Source organism: Mustela putorius, unplaced genomic scaffold, assembly GCF_011764305.1.
Source record: "Mustela putorius furo isolate JIRA1106 unplaced genomic scaffold, ASM1176430v1.1 tig00000253_pilon_pilon_pilon, whole genome shotgun sequence".
NCBI classification, from domain to species: domain Eukaryota; kingdom Metazoa; phylum Chordata; class Mammalia; order Carnivora; family Mustelidae; genus Mustela; species Mustela putorius.
Genome location: NW_025421329.1, coordinates 903,725 through 924,067, shown reverse-complemented (window position 1 = coordinate 924,067; position 20,343 = coordinate 903,725). Strand labels below are relative to the sequence as shown.

The 20,343-nt window shown below is 41.1% G+C and overlaps 1 protein-coding gene across 3 annotated transcripts in view; it reads left to right on the top strand.

The window, feature by feature from the left end:
- The window catches only part of SEL1L2 (SEL1L2 adaptor subunit of ERAD E3 ligase), a 115,072-nt gene extending 95,727 nt beyond the window's left edge, over positions 1-19,345 (top strand). For 2 of the 3 annotated variants that reach the window (XM_013057091.2, XM_013057090.2), the window contains 8 exons: positions 100-162; positions 729-816; positions 3,590-3,738; positions 4,872-5,037; positions 5,146-5,220; positions 10,052-10,224; positions 18,892-19,020; positions 19,153-19,345. In XM_013057091.2, the coding sequence (XP_012912545.1) occupies positions 100-162; positions 729-816; positions 3,590-3,738; positions 4,872-5,037; positions 5,146-5,220; positions 10,052-10,224; positions 18,892-19,020; positions 19,153-19,275 (966 nt within the window). In that variant the 3' untranslated portion in view covers positions 19,276-19,345. The remainder of the gene's footprint in view (positions 1-99; positions 163-728; positions 817-3,589; positions 3,739-4,871; positions 5,038-5,145; positions 5,221-10,051; positions 10,225-18,891; positions 19,021-19,152) is intronic. The other variant, XM_045078427.1, reaches the window with a different exon arrangement.
- Positions 19,346-20,343: the final 998 nt, after the last annotated feature.

Here is a 20,343-nt window from a genome sequence, read left to right as displayed (position 1 = left end):
TTATTGGGTACATTTTAAATATTTGAAGTGACTTTTTTCATAATTTTTCTTATCATGAATTGTTCTGGGACTTTACTTGGATTTTTAAAACTGTTCCAGGGCAATGCAATTGGTCTTCATGGGCTCGGTCTTCTTTACTTTTATGGGAAAGGAGTTCCTGTGGTAAGTTAAATAATTTCTCTCTCTTTTCAATGTATTTCTAGCAATTTATAAGGTAAAATTCATAATCGTTAACTAACTTAAAGGAATTAGTCTCTAATACCTTGTTTGCCAAACTATCATATTTGACATTAGAAAATAATTCAGTGGAATATTTGCCAAAAGAGACATAAAACAAATTTGTGACAAGAATAACAACCCTAATTATATCTTAGAATTATAGATTCTAAGTAACCTTAGAAATCAAACAACCCCTGAGGATTTTTTCTGATAGAGAACTTTAGTTTCTTAGTGTAACCTCTGTCCTTTGAGTGACCCTCCCCCAATATCTAACAAAACCTATTGCCAGGGTAGGAAAAGGCATAATTTACAGTGAAAATGAGATAATTATTTCCTAATAGAATCTAACATAATAATGAAATAAAATGCATAACACTTCTGATACTATTTTAATTAGCCTAAATCACATAAAGCTCTACCTATCCTTTTTTTTTTTTTTAAGTGGAAGGCAATTGTTACCATGGAGTTATACATACACCTTTGAGTAATAGAATGTAATTATCTTGCAGAATTACGCTGAAGCACTTAAATACTTTCAGAAAGCTGCAGAGAAAGGATGGCCCAATGCACAGTTTCAATTAGGCTTCATGTACTACTGTAAGTGCTACAAATATGGCTGCTGTACCAAGAATGACAAATGCATTATTATTTCTACTCCATTTTTTTTTTTTACAAAGATAAAATTGTTGGAGTGATTGATTTAGATAGAATCCTGAGGCAGCATTATGAGGATGCATTTGAAGACTTAAAGAAAGGACACCCATTGAGAGAGGAGGCAAGGAGGTATAATGAGGAAAATCACTTTTGGAAAGGTTGAGTTTGAGGTGCCTGGTGATAGCAAATGTGCATACTCAAAAGCAAGTATGCAACTCACCAGAAGGGTCAGAGTTGGAGTGAGGATTTGGGAGGCATCAACGTAGAGGAGTTAGTTAAAAATAGCTGAGAGTGCAAAAAGAAAAGAAAGAGCATGAGAAGAACAGTGAGCCATGGTCAGAAATCTGGTGGTCCTCAGTACTGTATTGAAAAGATAGGCAGAGAAAGAATAGTCATGAAAAGACTGAAAAGACATGGTCAGAGAAATAGAAAGGAAAAGTGATCTTAAGGAAGCCATAGCATGGTACTTTCAAGAAAGAATAAATGAATGGGCCTCCCTGTGAAATGCAATGAGAAGCCTGCTTCTTCAAAACAAAAACAAAATGAAAAGAAAGAAAAGAAAAAAGAAAAGGCTAAGAATCAATGGGACTTTTCAATATAGAGAATATTTGTGTGGTCATTGGACTGGTTGGGGTAGAAGCCAGATATGATGGAATGAGGTATGAATGGAAGGTGAGAAAGTAGTTGGATAAAAATATTCTTGGAACTTGTGTGCCTTTAAATGGAAGAAAAGAAATGGAACAGTGGCATGAAGGGGATCAAGAACCAGGAGGGAGTTCTTTTTAAGGTGATGAGAGACCTGGGTATAATTTTTGGCGAAAAAGAGCCAGCCAATGGAGATGGTTAATGTATCTTGGGAGTGATGTGATAATTGATGAGAGATTCTAGAAAAAGTTGAGTGGTATTAGGATCTGAATGCACCCAGGTAAGTAGAGGCCTCCTTAGTTTCAATAAAGAGGAGGGATTTCTCACCCTCAAAGATTGGAGAGTTGGAGGAAAGGATGGTGCAGATATAAATCTGGAGGGAGGGAGAGAGAGGCAAGTGAGAAAAGACAATGTAAGAATTTCCTTGGGTGCCTGGGTGACTCAATCTGTTTGACTTTGGCTTAGGTTATGATCCCAGAGTCCTGGGATCAAGGCCCACGTGGGGCTCCCTGCTCAGCCAGGAGTCTGCTTCTTCCTCTCCCTCTCCCTCTGCCCCTCCTCCCTGCTCATGCTCACTCTCCTTCTCTCTCACACACAAATAAATAAATAAAATATTTTTTTAAAAAGAGAATTTCCTCAATGAACTAGGCACCACCAAGTTCTCTTCTGAGAACAAAGGCAAAGTGATTGGGGCAGGAGGTCTCAGAAAGCCATGAAAGTTTGTTATACTCTGTGGGGATTGAGAGAGGGAGTGCCCAAAATGAGTACCAAGAGATCTGAACATACCCGAGTATCTCCACTAAGTCCTTCATTTCAGAGGCAGGGCTAGAGCAGCAGGAGTTTGCATCATCAGCAGGCATTTTCCACAGTAGCCCAGGATGATGGCCTGTTTTATATTATTTTGGGGGTTGCCAAAATGGCCTTGTTCTTCTAGTTCATTCCAGGTCCCAGGCCGAGGATCTCTCAGATTCCTCCACCTTCTAGAATAAGAGTAATAGCAATGGCTAATATTTATTAAGTCTTTATGTGTGTCTACTCATTTGGTCCTCTCAACATGTCTAGGGGGTATCCTACAGTTTATAGATGAGCAAACTGAGGCACATCACAGGTCCAACAGCTTGCCCAAGATCACATGGTTAGTGGAGCTGGCATTCAAACGCAAGTGATTTGCCTCCAGAGTCTTTGCTCTTAGTGGCACTGCTTCTAAAGGTTATGAAATGTTGAGAGCTGGAAGACAAGTTAAGGACCGTCTAGTGAAAGCCTCTCCTTTTACAAATGAAGTTCCTAGAGGGTACCCAACTCACAAAGGGTAACGAGAGAGCCAGGACAAGCTGCTAAGAGCATGCTGATTTTCCACCTCGCCCTAAATGCTTCTCCTTGCTCCAAGTATGAGTTCAGTCTGAGCAGGGCCTCCTGGAACTGGGATTCACCTGCTTCAAACTCTGTAGTTATGACTGGGAGAAGCTCTACTGGTCTCCCAATGTGGAAAGACAAGAAGGGTGAGCCACGTCCTATGTCCTCGGTCCTCAGAGACCACCTTCTGGTCTCCTTTTCACTAACTTTAGGTATGCCGAATTGAGGAGATATTCTCATGAGACTTAAGAGTCTTTCTTCTTCAGGTCTCTGAATGGGTCAAGAACATAAATTTCCACATTCTTACTTATAAGCAAATTTAACTTCTTTCCCCTCCACATAGTGGATCATAACAGCTTGACTTTTGGTTGGCTTTTCTCATTCTATTTAAAATAATAGGCATCGGGGCGCCTGGGTGGCTCAGTGGATTAAGCTGCTGCCTTCGGCTCAGGTCATGATCTCAGTGTCCTGGGATCGAGCCCCACATCGGGCTCTTTGCTCAGCGGGAGCCTGCTTCTCTCTCTCTCTCTGCTTGACTTTCCACCTACTTGTGATTTCTCTCTCTGTCAAATAAATAAATAAAATCTTTAAAAAAAATAAAATAAAATAAAATAATAGGTATCATGTGACCATTATACCCATAGATTATAATGCAAAAAAAGATAATAATAATAAATAAAACAAACAAGGGGTGGCTCAAAACAATTTTAATTTTCAGCTGGCTCTGGAGTATGGAAGGATTATAAACTTGCCTTCAAATATTTTTACTTGGCATCTCAGAGTGGGCAGCCCCTTGCCATTTATTACCTGGCCGAGATGTACGCGACAGGAACGGGAGTGTTAAGATCGTGCAGAACTGCTGTGGAGGTAAATAATGGCATGTGTTTAAAGCGTTTTTCAATTATCACAGAGAGGAGGTGATACCGTCCTTCAGTTGTTGGTGCCTTTGATTTTATAGATACTATGTCTTCCTGTTGAGAGTGTGAACACGGGTATTGGCCAGGCAGAAAAGCTGTGATGTGACTCGGGCTGGGACAGGAAGAGGAGAAATGATCCCTCCTCTCTTGCTTTTGGCTTTTCATCAGGTTTTAAAGCTCATCTCAGAATTCAGTTAAGGAGCTCTGCCTCAGCCTTCATTCAAATGGCCAGGGCAATTTGGCCCTTCTAAGTGGGACTGGGAGTTGTGACTTGGGAAATGAAAGGCTTCGTTTAGCTTAGAAACTGTAGCCCACTTCTTCCCAGCAAGCAAGGTCCTTAAGTTTTTGATGATTTGGATGACAACTGGAAAAGTGAATCCTTTCAGCCTGAGCCAGTGATGTACTTTTCAAAAGTAAGCTTTTAGGACCTTAATGCCCTTCATTGATTTATTAAACACTTCCGCTGAACCAAAATAAATACCTCCATGTTGCAATCTGGCCCCTCTGAAACTCATTTCAAAGGCTGCCAGCTAATAATCTATCTTTAGATTTGCTCCTTTGCCAACTTCCTAATGAATTATGTATGGCTAACCTCTTTTGGTTACATAAGGGCTATTCAGCTAAGTTGACGCTTGTCCCCACAGAGCTCTGCACACCTCCCTCACAGTTATGTCACCTACACCCTTAGGCACTGTCTTCCCTTCATTCTCTCCTTTCCACATCAGCTGTGGCCTTATAACTCACCCTTGCAGAGCAGCAGTACCCAGAACAGTCCTTTTTTAAAAAACAGAAGTCAAAACATTCTGTCCTGCCAAATAGCCTTAAGTCAGGAGAGTTTATTACATAAATTTAAAATAAGCCTCAGGAAGTTTCAGCTCAAGACCAAAAAATTTACACTTATAATCTTTGTGCCTATGAGAGGTATTATCTCTTCGCCCTAAATAATTTTCAAAAGCCATACTTTAGACCCGAAATCCTTGCCTGACCAGCCAGGAGAAGCCAAAGATTCACTTCATTTATCGTTTGCCTGGGACGAAGCATATAGGCTAATTTGTGTGCTTGATTTCTTTCTCCCACGTACAGCTTTATAAAGGTGTCTGCGAACTAGGCCACTGGGCTGAGAAATTCCTGACAGCATACTTTGCCTATAAGGATGGTGACATAGATTCTTCTCTTGTTCAGTATGCGCTACTTGCAGAAATGGGGTATGAAGTAGCTCAAAGCAATTCAGCATTCATTTTGGAATCTAGTAAGATAAGTTAAAATTCTCTGCAATTCCCCAATCATACATATGCATAAATGACTTTACTACACGGGTATTTTAAGCCTTCCTAATGAAATGTCTCTCTTTTTTTAGAAAAGGCTAAGATTCTTGAAAAAGAGAAGATGTATCCAATGGCACTTCTCCTTTGGAATCGAGCTGCCATTCAAGGTACAGAACCTAGATAAAAATGAGCACATGCCTAGTCCCTGTCCACTATCAGTCATCAGTTTGCTCCAGCTGAGCTCTCGGGTGTCTAAGCAGAAAGCTGCAGGCTATCAATCAGGTGGTCTTTCCTGCGGTACCCGTCTTAGGGTCAGTCTTTGATGAGGGGTCATTTCCAGGAATTTCTTTTCTTTGCTTCTTTTTTATGCTCGAGGTCCCTGGTTTGGTAAACCATAGGCACCAGAGTAGTTGTTTGAAACAAGACAGTTCTGACTCAGGAAACCAGTTTTCTTGTTCTGACTTCAGTTCACTCATTTGCTGAGTTTGGGTGTTTGTTTGTTTGTTTGTTTCTGAACTTATCAGAGAAGTGACCTATGTCTTAATGAATTTATAGGCAAAATTGCTTATGGATCTAAGACTCATTTGATTGCTCTTTTAAAATACCACATGGATGATTACTACAAACTTCAGATCTTTATTGTAACTATTAACAGGTTAACATCAGAAAACGAAACAGAACAAAACCCAAAGTCAAATATCAAGATCCTCTCCCTATTCCTGGGGTTCCTGTACCCAGCTTGCAGGGTTCACAGCAATGAAGAATATACAGTAACACTGGAGTGAAAACATTGGCAGGTGGCATTAGTAAAAGCAAACAGATGCTGCAAAGCTCTCACGATCAGGATTTAGATATGTGACGAGCTCTCATGCAGTAAAAGAGCAATTTTATTTCTGATTAAGTTTCTTAAAATTGTCCCATGGTAAGGTTGAATTGTCTCTTTTCCATAAGAAGTGAATGGGATAAAAATGATTCTCAACTGACATTATATGAAGCCGAGGGGGGAAAGTCATAGGGGTGCCTTTGCAGATCCCACTGAGCCAGGGACAGAGCGGCAAGCCAGCCATGCAATTTTAGCAAGAAGTTCCCGAAAGAAGAAAAGCATGTGTTTTCTAAAATGCAATAAAGACCTTGTTTGGTATAGGAAAACAATACCAATCTCTCCACTAGGGCAAATCAGCTCAATTGCAACAAATACAGGCTTATTCCAAGCCAGGAAATGTGTGGACATTGCACCAAGGAAAGGAGGCATTGAAAGCGAGAGGACATTAATATTAAACAGAATTCACCAATATAAAAAAAAAAAAGTCAGGCCGCTAAAAATAATTACGTGTCACAAGAGAGGTCAGTCATGAGTGTCCTGGAGATGAGGTTGCTGAGTGCCTCACTCAAGGTTAGGAGACATAATAATGAACACAGCTACTCCGTGCCGGTGGTGCTTCTTTCCGCAGAGGCTGTGTGTGAGGAGAGTGCTGACTCAGTCAGGACTCAGCCCCCATGCTGTGACTGTGAAATTCAAGGGGAGAATCCCTCCCACTGTCAAGGGACCCCCTGAGAACCTGCCATGGTCACCATATGTCCCTAGTCAGCCCCTTAATTATGGTGGAGCTGACTTCTCTGGAAAACCTGCTTGTTCACTGCCTTCCTGCTCAGGGATTTCAGAGGTCCTGCTTACTGCTTATAAAGCTTGAAAATGCACAGAAGGCCTGTCCTTTTGTGGTTATGGCCCAGGAAGAAACTTAGGGTTAATGGAAGGCACCTTTGGGCAAAATTAGAAATGGAGTGGGTTTCTCATTAAGGCTTTAAGGCTTTTTTGCCTCTCCAGGTCTATCCAGGCCCCTCTCTTGGGTAGCAATGCCATAAGGACTTGTCCCCAGCTACCTGAACCTTTTTTTTTTTTTTTTTTTTTTTTACTTCTGGGAAGTAACCCTGTTAACCAATGTCTTCAGCAGCTTATGAATTTTATGATGATACCCTTACTTAAGAAGGCTAACAAAGGATTTTAGGCATTGCAGTAAGCCAAATATGGGGAAAATTCTGGGTGGAAGGAGTCCTATAGCCCTCAATTATATACCTCAGACCATAGTACACAGAGCACTTTCCTCCTTTTCCGAGTAAGTCTAGACTGTGCTAGAGGGGTTGGCCACACCTGAGACAGATGTCCTAGATAGATTTAGAGGTCCAGAATTCCCTCATCTTTTCAGTTAACATTTTCCCAATGAATGGAAACATGGACCCCAAAGCCACCCTAAGTGGCCTTTGAAAGATTGAAGTCTCATGTCTTAAAAAGTCAAATGAACTTTTTTCTACTCCTGAATATATCCAAATTTGTTGGAAAATAAGATCCTAAATTATTTAATGTTTGGGAAAAGCATTTTCTGAAGAGTTTTCTACCAGGTCTGTCCATTCATTCCATAAGTGTTTGTCAAGTACCATTTTAGTATGATAAATACCATTTTAGATGATATCAGTGATCAAGAACATCAAAGTTTTTGTCCTCCTAAGACAGAGAAAAATAAAATCATGAGACAGAGACAATAAACAAATAAGATAACAGTGATATGTGCTGTGAAGGAAAGAGAACACGGAGAGAGATAGGTAACTCCTGGGGGTGGGGGGTGAGAGGACACTTAAGGCAGTCAGACAAGGCCTGTAGGAGAGAAGTGACATTTGCTGTGAGACCCCAATAATGAGAAATCAGCGACATGAAGGGTCAGAGGAAGTCCAAACATGACGGGCAGAGGGACATGAAGAATCTCAGCGCAGAGGTCCTGAGGCAAGAATGAGCTTGGTGTGTTGAAAGAGTATTACGGATTATTAAGAAAGTGAGAGCCTATTAAGAAAATGACATGTGGGGGCGCCTGGGTGGCTCAGTGGGTTAAGCCGCTGCCTTCGGCTCAGGTCATGATCTCAGAGTCCTGGGATGGAGCCCCGCATCGGGCTCTCTGCTCGGCAAGGAGCCTGCTTCCTCCTCTCTCTCTGCCTGCCTTTCTGTCTGCTTGTGATCTCTCTCTGTCAAATAAATAAATAAAATCTTTAAAAAAAAAAAAAAAGAAAGAAAGAAAAAAGAAAATGACATGTGATGCGGCTAGTCAGGGAGGCAGAAGGCAGATGAAGCATGACTGGGAGGTCAGGTTGGGAATCTGGATATTATTCCAAGTGCAAAGTGAAGCACTTTAGGGCTAAAGGGAAATAAAAGGATTTGACTCTACTTTTTTTTTTTTTAAGTCATCCTGGGGGTGCTCCTGGGCAGCTCAGTCAGTTGCACAACCCACTCTTGATTTCAACTCAGGTCGTGATCTCATACCTGCTTGGTGCTCTGCGCTCAGTGGGGAGTCTGCTGGAGATTCTCTTTCTCCCTCTGCGCCTCCCCTCTAGTTGTGTTTGCATGCATGTGTGCAAGTACTCTCTCTCTTTCTCAAAAAAATAAATAAATCTTTAAAAGACAATCATCCTGGCTGTTAAATGGAGAATATAATGAAAAGTGGAGATAAAAGGACAGTTTGGAGGCTATTATAGTACTCCAGGCTTGATCTAGGTGGTGAAGGAGACAGCAACAAGCCAGTGTCTTTTAGAGGTAGGACCTGCCGAAGCATTCAATAAGAAATGAGGGGGAGGGGCGCCTGGGTGGCTCAGTAGGTTAAGCCTCTGCCTTCAGCTCAGGTTATGATCTGAGTGTCCTTGGATTGAGCCCCGCATCAGGCTCTCTGCTCAGCGGGGAGCCAGCTTCCCATTCTCTCTTTCTGCCTGCCTCTCTCCCTACTTGTGATCTTTCTCTGTCAAATAAATAAATAAATAAAATCTTTTAAAAAAAAAAAGGAGGAGGAAATATCTTGCTTACATTTATAGCCTGAGTAATGTGCTAGTACTGAGATTGGGAAGGAGCTGATGATTTGGTTTGATTTGGTGTGAGGGAGGTAGGTAGCAGGGTGTTAGGAACTGCATGCTTTGAGATCCAAGTAGAGAAGTCAAAGAGCTGATTAGAGGAGTTGGGGTTTAGGGAGAGACAGGACTGTAGATAAAATTCAGGAAGAGTGAACATCAAGATTGGCATAGAACTAATCTATATCACCTAGAAAAAGAGATAGAGGAGAGTGGTAGAGAGAGGAGGGGAAGAGAGGAGAGAGAAGAGAAACAAACGAAGAGGAGAAAAGGAAAAAATGAGTCAACTAATAAACACTTGATGTTCCAACATTTACAAGCTGGGTAGAAGAGGACTGAGGCAAGAGTTTGGAAAGCAGAGGTCTATTAGGCAGAGGGAAATCAAGAAGGTGCAAGGTCACTAGTGTCAAGAGAGGAAAGTGGATGGGCAGATAGGTCCAATGACTCCAGAGCTGCTTAGAGGTCCAGTAAGATGAGGACAGAGATGTGACTGGTGGGTTCACCTGCATGGAGGTTATCAACCACCCTGAAAGAAGCAGTTTTATGGAGAGGAGCAGAAGCCAGATTGGAGAGGGTTGAAGAGTGCATGGGAAGTGAAGCTTTGGAGACAATCAATATAGAACGCACTTTGGAAAAGACTGAAGGGAACAGAGAAATGGGGAGTAGTTAGAAGGACACACCATGAGATAAAGAGAGGGTGTGTTTTTGTTGACAGAAGATACCAAAGTGTGTTTAAATGACTGATGGGACTGGTCTAGAAAAGAAGGAGACGTGGATGATGCAGGAGAGTAGACCTTCAGGGGTGAAGTTTGAGAACGGGAGAGGTGGGATCCAGTTTCCCAAGAGTTGACCTATCTTCAAAAAAGAATTTAAAAGGTAGAACTCCTAGTTTTTTTTCTTTGAGAACATTCATGCTATACCGTGGGAGTGGTCCTGCAATGAAGACTGCTACAGATGAGTGTTGTGTTTTATATTCCAGAACTTATATCTAATCTTGATTCTAAGATCCCGAGTGTTTTGTTTTTCTTTTTAATGTATATTACCATTAGGGTGAGTTACTAGGAACTGTACATGAATCATTGGAATTTTTTCTTCTCTTTCTAACATTTCTGTCAGGCAATGCATTTGCTAGAGTCAAAATCGGAGATTACCACTACTATGGCTACGGGACTAAGAAAGACTATCAGACAGCAGCCACACATTACAGCATTGCAGCGGACAAGTACCACAGCGCACAAGCCATGTTCAATCTGGCCTATATGTACGAACACGGTTTAGGTATCGCAAAGGTAATAATCCAAACCTAGTAATGACAGCTGTGTGGGAAGGAAAAAAAAGTGTAAATGTTTTTAATTTCATTGACGTCTTCAGTGTAGAAGAAGGAAGAAAAAGACATTTGCTGAGTCCCTCCCCCGTGCCAACACATAATACTTACCCTAACGTGAACCCTATGAGAAGGAAATTATTTTCTCCATTTATGCCCAAAGACATAACTAATGAGTTGAGATAAATCTAGTCTAGGCTAATCAGATTCATAACTTCAAGTTTTTCCAGCAATAGTAGTGGGCCCTCCCCCACTCCCTTCCACCTCCAGGCCTTTCTTTCTCTGTTAAAATTTCCATTGACACTCAAGCTCTCAGTAAACAAGGAGAAAGTGGGAATGAGGTCAGAGCTGGATACCAAGGGGACATTAATCCAGAAATGTCTTTTAAATCACCCACTATGTAGCTGACACCGTGCTGAGCACTCTAGAGTATCCTAAGAAAATAGATCTCCATCCTTCAAAGACTCTACTTTACTTGAGAAGATAAGGCATATATATTTATTCAGAAAGAGAGCTAACATGACAAGGAGATATTGGGAGAATCCCTTAGTAAGTGTAATTAAGGTGAAGATGTCATTGGGTTCTGGTACAGTGAGAGAGGTGTATTGAATATCAATAATGATAGTAATAGCCAGGTATTTGATGTGTTCTATATACTATGCCATTTATTTATTTATTTATTTTTTAAAGATTTTATTTATTTATCAGAGAGAGAGGGAGAGCAAGCGAGCACAGGCAGACAGAGAGGCAGGCAGAGGCAGAGGGAGAAGCAGGCTCCCTGCCCAGCAAGGAGCCTGATGTGGGACTCGATCCCAGGACTCTGGGATCAGGACCTGAGCTGAAGGCAGCCGCTTAACCAACTGAGCCACCCAGGCGTCCCTATTTATTTATTTTTAAAAGACTTTGTTTATTCATTTGAGAGAGAGAGAGAGAGAGACAGAAAGAGCATAAGTGGGGGGGGTAGGGGGGTAGGCAGAGAGAGATGAAGAAACAGATTACTCACTGAGCTGGGAGCCCAACACGGGGTTTGATCCCAGGACCTGGAGATATTGACCTAAGCCAAAGGCAAACACTCAACCATCTGAGCCACCCAAACACCCCTATACTATGCTATTTAAATCACACAATCACTCAAGGAGATAAGCCCTATCATTGTCCTCAGTATATGCATCAGGAAACCAAGAGTGTAGAGAGGTTAACACACATGGCCAACTTTGCAGAACTCACTGGTGGTGGAGTCAGAGTTTGAACCCAGGCCTGTCTGACTCCATGTTTTTTAGGGTAAACGGTGAGCCCTGCCTCGAGTCTTTCTTAGTGCGCAAGTATATATTTCATATTAATGTTTATACTCCTGACTGCATTTTTAAAAACTTTTTATTTTTTATTAACATGTAATGTGTTATTAGCCCCAGGGGTGCAGGTCTGTGAATCGCCAGATTTACACACTTCACAGCACTCACCATAGCACATACCTTCCCCAATGTCCATAACCCAACCACCCTCTCCCTGCACCCCCCGCCTCCCCGTCCCGTCCCCCCACAAGCCTCTGACTTCATTTTGAGAGCTAAATAATGAGGGGGTTATCTGCTTTTCTGGGCTTTCTTCTTTCTTCCAGTTGTACTAGTAGTTGAGTGTTATTGATGGGGAATTTCTTATTTGACTGCTAATGGCAGACCCTGAAACAAGCAAGGGCTTCATATTCAGGCACTGACAATTCAGATTCCTGCCTTTGGCTGATCACTTTTCATCATCCCCAGCACCCTAAGCTGTGGAAAGACTGTCAAATCCAAATCCAGTCTGTTTTCCCCATTCTTAGCATGTACAGGCTTCCTGTGTTTATAAAATGGGATCAAAGAGCTAAATCAGAAGATTTCTTTGGATGTCATTTAGCCACACCCCACTCCCTTCCAAGGATCCTCCACAGCTGTAAAACAGAAAAAAGATACCTCCCCTCCCCAGGTTTAGAAATAAAACAATAAGCCTTTGTGAAGGGGCTCTGTCGTCCTTGTGTGGAATGACTCGTATTTAGATCAGAAGAGAATTTGAGTGACTGCTAAGTAAAGTTTCCGTAAGATTAAAGCTTTTATTCACAATTCCTCATGCAAAATGTAACAATAATGGTGACAAGAGCACTGTGTGTATCATGGATAAAGTGACCCCACTCTATGGGTTAAATTCAAATTAGCTTACCTTATAATCCTATGTGATTCAAGGAGCAGGTGCCTGTGACAGCCTTATCCTCACCATAGTGAGGCCAGTTTGCCTTAAGACTCTGGGGGCAGGGAGGATACAGGGCCACCTGTGAAGAGAGGACACTGTCTATGGGAGCCCAGATGGCCCACTGTGTCAGAGGGCCTGGTTTTCCTCCTTGGAGTCACCGCTAACCTCTCTCCCAGGCTCTTTCTTCACAATGTCAAGTAGCAGTTGTCAAAACATACATTTCATACGCTTGGAAAAACTTGGAAATTTCTCTCTGGCCACATTTCTGTTCTTGCACATCCAGGTCCCACTGATCAGTGTCTCACAGTTATTACGGGTGTATTTTTTCCTATAAAAAGTCTCTACATGCAAAAACAAAAACAAACAGGGCTGTATTCATACCCGGATGTGGGAATTTTAGATTTAGTTAATGAGGAGTCATTGCTCTTTGTCCTCATTAATTTCTTCGGTTTCACAATTAGAAAAATAATAACCAAGTACCCAGGGGCCTGGTTTCTTAATCTTGCTGTCTAATAGTCAAATTAAGAAGAAGATACCATGTTTTCTAATCTTTAAAATGAATATGCTGATAATTAAAAGCCGAAATCTTGTTCCAGCGATGGTTAATGAAAGCAAAGCAATTAGGAGACCAGACTTCCACAGCATTTAAGTCATCAAGTAATTAAGCATTTCTTTGGCAGGGCACTTCACAATTCTCTTTATTAGTTAATCCTCATGCAAACCAGTGGGAAAGATAATAATATCATTACCAGGATTTCTCTGAGTATCGAAAAAGGCTTTGTAAGCATAAAGCCCTCTGGGAGAAGGAAGTGAAGTATACATCAACCATTGGTAAATCAATATAAAAATGTGGGTCGTCGTTGTCCTCATCTGTCTTTAGGAAAGGACATTGGGACAAGGGTGATGTAGGTGATTTACCCTAATAGCTTCAATGAGAAGCATCTCATTCCCCAATTTATGACTTTGAATTAAGCTCAATAAGCTTCTTGACTTAAACTGTGAGCCAAGACTGACTACATCATTGTTTTGGGAATACAAAATAATGCCTGAGGCAAAACTGGGAGAGGAACTGAACTAATGTAGAAATATAAGCACTCAGCTCACAAGTTGTTACAAAACTCTATCTCAGTTTATACTTGATTCAGAAGTACTTCAGAAAGTTAACCATGAACAAAACATGTTGCCCATCCCCCCGCTGCCCATTCCTTCTGTCTGTTTCCTGGCTCAGGCCAGAGTTTCTACTCATGTAGGCTTATTGTAAAGGCTTCTCAGTGGTTTCCCATTCTGGTGTTCTTCCTTTAAATCTGCAGCAGAGAAAGCCATGTCTGTCAAAGATTTTAATCCCCAGTTCACAGAGAGGCCTAAGAGATGTGTCTCTTAGTAAGAGACTACATTTCCCAACTCCCCTTCATCCCCATGAATAGTTCTTACCAAAGGAATGGAAGTAAAAGTGAAGGGTGTCATTTCTGGGCTAAGGCAGCTAAGAAGCTTCTCCCTTCTCTCTTTGCCCTTCTTGAATGCAGAACACGTAGAGGCTCAAAGGGATGGCAGAATCAAATGATGGAAGGAGCTTGGGTCCCTCAGTTACCATGTAAAGAAAACTTATCTCCAACAGGGAATACCTATGTTGAAATTTGGGGATTTACTTGTTATAGATGTTAGCATTACTTTAATTAATACATAATCCATCTAACAAAGCACTATCAGTTTATTTTTGATAAAATACATATGTGGTAGTGTTACTTCTCTCCCTCACTCTTTCCAAAATTATGCATTTACACAAAAAATGCAAGCAAACACAAAACTAAAAGCATCTTATTGACTATGTACTCCCCAATGAAGTCTGAACTTCTTATTCTGACATTCAAAACCTTCCTTGACCTAACCTACTTACTTCCTTATATTCTAGACTACTTTTCCTTCCCTGCCTTGCCCACCCCCAATCAGAGACCTTGAACTAAACCCTCCTGACCTTTAGTCATATCAGCCCATTTTCTGGAATGATCTTTTCCTATAGTTTTGGCCATTGAAGACCCCTCTCTGTGTCTTTCAAAGATAGTTCCCATATGATCTCCTCCATGAACTCTCCAGTGATATGAAAGATATCTGCATCTGCTTCTAAACTGCCATGGTACTCTGCCTGGCTGTTCTTTATTCACTCAAAAATTTATCGAGTGCTTGTTTTGTGCCAGAAAGCACTGTGCTTTGTTCTAGGAATACAAGAATAAGACAATCTTCAAAGAGCTCGTAGTCTGCTATGGAAGACACAGTCTGCAGCTATAGTGAAAGCCTAAAATGGCACTAGAGCATACCCACACAAGTAAAGTGCTGTGAAAATATGAACGAGGGAACAATGAATTCAGGTGGACAGATCAGTGCTGCCGGGTCTGTTCTAAAATTATTTTATACCATGAAGTATAAAGAACACATGACAGTTTTTTTTTAATGGAAGAAAGCATGTATATTTTAAGATAAAGACTAAGAAATCTTTCATAAAGTAAGACAAAAGGAGGGAAGAATAGCCTCTGGAGATGAGTTTCCAACATGTATAGTTAGACCTACAAGATAACACGTCTTCAGGACCCTACAGGAAAAACAAAACCGCATTCATTGAATAAATTATAAATAGACCTGTCACAAATAAAAGTAATTATGGCATGAAGCATTTTTATTTCTCATTTGTCTGGTCTGACCACTTAAGGAGTGTTAGAGCTGAAGCTTTAAACACCAGAATAGAATTATTTTCTGGAAAGGACAAGTTCAAGTTAGATATTTAAAATGGCCTTCTCAGAAATACGACAGAACAGAACACACACCACTTAGAAATGGCCATGACTTCTCTTGAAATAAATGCCTTATCACCTAATAATTAGAAATGTGCAAAACAAAAAAACTTTATGTAGATAACTTTATTTATTACAGACAAAAGCCCTGCAAGCACGGGCGCCTGGATGGCTCAGTGGGTTAATCCTCTGCCTGAGGACGTGATCTCAAGGTCCTGGAATCAAGCCCTGCATCGGGCTCTCTGCTCAGCAGGGAGCCTGCTTCCCCCGCTGTCTCTGCCTGCTGCTCTGCCTACTTGTGATCTCTCTCTGTCCAATAAATAAATTTTTAAAATCTTAAAAAAAAAAAAAGAAAAACCCTACAAATAAACAAACTGCTCCAAAGTAGAAGGCATGTTCTGTAAGTCATCATGTGGTAGTATACCATTGCATTCTGTATTCTATGGCCCTATGGTTAAGTGAGCAGGCTAGAAGGAGAATATTGGATTTGAATCTCAGCTCTGCTACTCACAAGTCCCAAGAACTTAAGTAAGTGACTAAAACTCTCTGTGCCTCAGTTTTTTCATATTTACAGTATCATATCTGTATCATCTGTCCTATATAATTGTCATGAGGTTTAAAATAAATGACAGTGGTGACTGGCACAGAGTACAAGTATTTAATAAGAATTAGCCTTTGTGGGGTGCCTGGGTGGCTAAGCAGGTTAAAGCCTCTGCCTTTGGCTCAGATCATGATCCCAGGGTCCTGGGATCGAGCCCCACATCAGGCTCTCTGCTTAGCAGGGAGCCTGTTTCCTCCTCTCTCTCTCTCTCTCTCTCTCTCTGCCTGCCTCTCTGCCTACTTGTGATCTCTATCTGTCAAATAAATAAATAAAAATATTTTTTAAAAAAAGAATTAGCCTTTGTTTTGAAATACTGTGCAACTATTAAAAATAAAAATATTATAGTCTGAAGGAATATCTGAGAACATGGTATGTTGTTTGAAATACATTGTTAAGAAAGCAAAATATTTTATTAGGTAAAGTGAAAAATTCCTAAGTTAAAAGTATGTGTATATGAATATATATAAAAACGCTGGAATGCTGGAAGGTTGTGTATAAATATGATCAGTACTTATCTCTGTAGAGTAAAATTGTAGGTGGGCTTTTAATAATTGTTCAGCTCTATGTTTTCAAAATTTTCTCCAATTAGAATATGGTATATTTATAGTAAGAAAACAAGGTTAAATTATTTTAAAAATGACCTCTGTCCCCATATAAAAAGTTTTTGATGACACCCAAAGATTCAAGGCTGAAGAACTCCCACATCATGTAATTAAACAATTTTCATAAACCAGAGAATTTCTGGAGAATTCTGTATTTTTGAATTATAAGAAGCTATTTTGAACGTGTGAACACTGGGCAGTACTTTGGCAGAGCTGATATTTTAGTTGGAAACACATTATTTAAGAAGAGTCTGCAGATCACTTTACATCATCTCCTCAGTCGGTGAATTTAAAGCAAACTAAGCTCAAATATACCACAGGAAGGTTAAATATAAGTGGTTGAGTGTGCAATTGATTTATTTAATGAAACTTGGCCATCATCAAAACACTTCTGAAAGGAAATTTTTTTTGTTTGAAAGACTTGGATTTCTTTTCCTAAGTAAGGATCAAAGAACAAGGAGTCTTTTCTAGAGCCTACTAATAAAATTTCTTGTATATGGGTTGCCCTAATTAGCCAGTGGGTTCAGGAATTTCTCTGGAAATTTTAAAGAACAACTTTCTTGTCGGACCCCACCCCCACTGAGAATTGTGAGGCCCCTGGGGCAAGGAGTGAGCTCATCCCTCTTTAATGATACTTCTTGCTAGTTTTTATTATAAACTAAGCAACTGATTTGTGATGCTTGTGCCTCAAGAAATAAATTAATAACTATTGCCTGCTTCATATGAGAATGAATGTCTGAGAGATTGGCAAAGGCTGCTCTTCCCTGAATGCCCTATTAAAGCCAATATGCCTTTCATGTGTGGGGGTGACATAGCCATTATAATCTGCAGGGTGCTTTCAAATGAACCCCCACTGAATTTGTTGGAATTAGAGACACAAATCAGAGATTTTACGGCATCCATCTTCTCTGTTGTCAGGAAGGCTTGTTCAGAACAGTCTCCCGCATTTTAAATTTTTAAGCAAGAACATTCCTCTTTCTCCAACAAATCAATTTATGAGACCGCAAAGCTTTGGAAAAAAATTTAGAAAATGATAAGCAGAGCACAACTAAGAGAGAATACCACAGAAAAAGTGGGTTTAGCAGGGCCACAGGATTCACAACTATTGCACTCCGTGTAATGGAAGTTTGTGAGATGGAGAAGAAAGACAAAGAGATACAGGATAACCACGGTTTGTGAAAAATCTCTCTTCCAATCCGTTGGAAAATAATCCGAAAGCACCCAGCTAAGTACAATTCTGGTATTGTCCCAAGGCTCTTCAACCTTTAAAAGAAACTCTATTTAGCCTTTTCATTACTTTGTTTGGGAGAACAAGCAAATATAAAGCAAAGAAATAAAAACAAGGCGTAAGTAGGTGAAAATCAAAGAAAAACAATTTTTTTATCTTCCATGGCTTAATTTAGTAGAGAAAAAAGTCCCCAGAAATATAGTATGTCATTTGAGGAATCAAATCCCAGCCTGAGAACTAAATAGATTATGCATTCATTCTGTAAGTATTAGCAGAGACCAACTATGTACTCGGCATTTTACTAAGCACAAGGAATTGAGGGGCTAACAGGTTGTCCAGGTCCTTGAGGACAAGGACAAATGAAGAAACAAATTCTGGAACTTCAGTTCTGATAAGTACTATGAAGAAAATTAGGAATGTTATATGCTTGTTAGTATCTGTATTGTTATTTGTTTGGGGAGCTGTACTGTTGGCATCTAGGGTTCTGCCTCTTTAACAGGAATCATATCTAAGGTCTGATCCAGCAGTATCCAACAAAGCTTTTTGTGTTAGTTTCCTATGGCTATTGTAACAGATCACCACAAATGCAGTGCCTTAAGACAGCTTACATTTAGTATCTCGCAGTTTCTGTGGGTCAAAAGTCTGGGTGAGCTTGACCGGTCCTCTGCATAGGGCCTCACAGGCTAAAATCAATCTGTGATCTTTCCTGGGAACTTCGGGGAAGAATCACTTCCAGGCTCCCCTGAGTTGCTGGGCATATTTAGTTTCCTGTGCCTGGATGGGACAGATGGTCCCATTTCTTTGCTGGCTGTTCACATTCCTTCTCATTCTTCCCACATGGCCCTTCCAGCCATGGTGAGTGGTGCCCTTCCAGAGCCTTCTGCCATATCTGACTTTTTCTTCTGTGCTCAGCCATGGGAAAACCACGTTTATGGGCTCATGAGATTCTATGGAGTCTGTGCAGGTAATCCAGGATCATCTTTCTATCTTAAGGTCTGTAACGTTAATGACATTTTCAAAGTCCCCTTTGCCACGTAACACAACATATTCATAGGTTCCAAGGGTTAGGGCATGAATATCTTGGTGGGGATGGAGGGGCCTACCAAAGATAAATAGTGATATTTCAAACTGTGACTTTCATTGAATTACCCCTGAAGAATCTGCACCTAATGAGTAGGGGCTGTTCTTCTATTTCTAGGACATTCACTTGGCCAGGAGATTATATGATATGGCTGCTCAAACGAGTCCGGATGCTCACATACCTGTTTTCTTTGCTCTCATGAAACTGGAAACCATGCATTTGCTCCAAGATATCCTGTTTTTTAATGTAAGTTTGTATCAATAGGTCTCAAATCTCTGAAAACAACAATAAGGAACTTTTGGATGGTGGGATGGGAGGAGATGATGGCTCTGGATCGAGTAGGAGGCTTGGATTTTTTTGACTTAATGTTTCTCCCAGCAGTTTACAATGAGATGGAAATGGATGAAATTGGACAACACCCTTGGACCATACTGGGATTTATTTGTCATTGGCCTAATTGTTGCTGTGCTGGTCTTCTTGCTTAGAAATCGCTACGGGTAGGATCTGGACCGTAGGAAAACCTGCTCACGGGAACAGTTTACTTCAAGTTATCCTCGCTAAATAAAGAATTTCCTCCTCAAACTCAGGAGTCTGCTGCAGATTTCCCACACAAGCCTATGATGGAAAATGGACAAAACTTAGGACCTGGCTTGAGAAACCATTTCAGACTTCCTACTTAGGTGGGGTGACCACTTGTGGTGGAGTGAGGTGCTGGAGACTGGTCACCAGAGGTTTCCTTATAAACTTGTTGTCTTGGTGATCCAGTCCCTAGCTAGGATAAAGGCCACCCCTTAACTAGGCCATCCTAGTTAGGATAAAGGCTGTGGTAACAGCCTTTCGTCTCTTAAGAGGACAACTGGGCTTCTCGGCTCCTTCATACATACAGAAGTAGGGAGGACAGGGAGTTTTGGGAGGGCAGGAACACAGTTCCCTCGGAATCTGATAAAGAGACTTACAAATAGACCCTTCATCTTGCAAGAATGATCCTGTGAACCACATTGTAGTTCTGATGAGCGAAATTTCCTTGTGGCATGCTGTGCTGCTTTATGATGATGAGTATACCATCACGGGGGGACCTCTATCAAAGCTGCCCTTAGCACTTGTGCAGTGAACAGTGCCACCTGGATCTGTCCAGCATTGTACCCTTCTCTGCCATTCCTCACTAGAACCCTGTTTTCCCTGGGGAATCCCCTCTGAAGTTCCCATAGAGCGAGAGGATAGAGCTGAAGAGTCTGGTTCCCTGACTCCTGTGGCAGGGAGAGCAAGGACCTGGGACTGGGGGTAGGGTAGCTGAGGAGAGAGCTGGAGGCTGAGGACTCCTGTCAAGGGCCAAGCTTGAATCTTAGCTCCATAGCTCTTTAGCTATTTGACATCTCTGAGACTCAGTCTCCTGATCTGCAATGGGAAGATCTCAGCAAGCTGGTACAAGGATTAATGGGATAATGTACCTAAAGGAACTATCCCATGGTCTGGTATTCTAGAATGAACTCCTCAAATGGTAACATCTAATACTCTTTAAAAGCTCATGGAAAATTGAATGGAATATGGGAGTAGCTGAGTTGATAACAG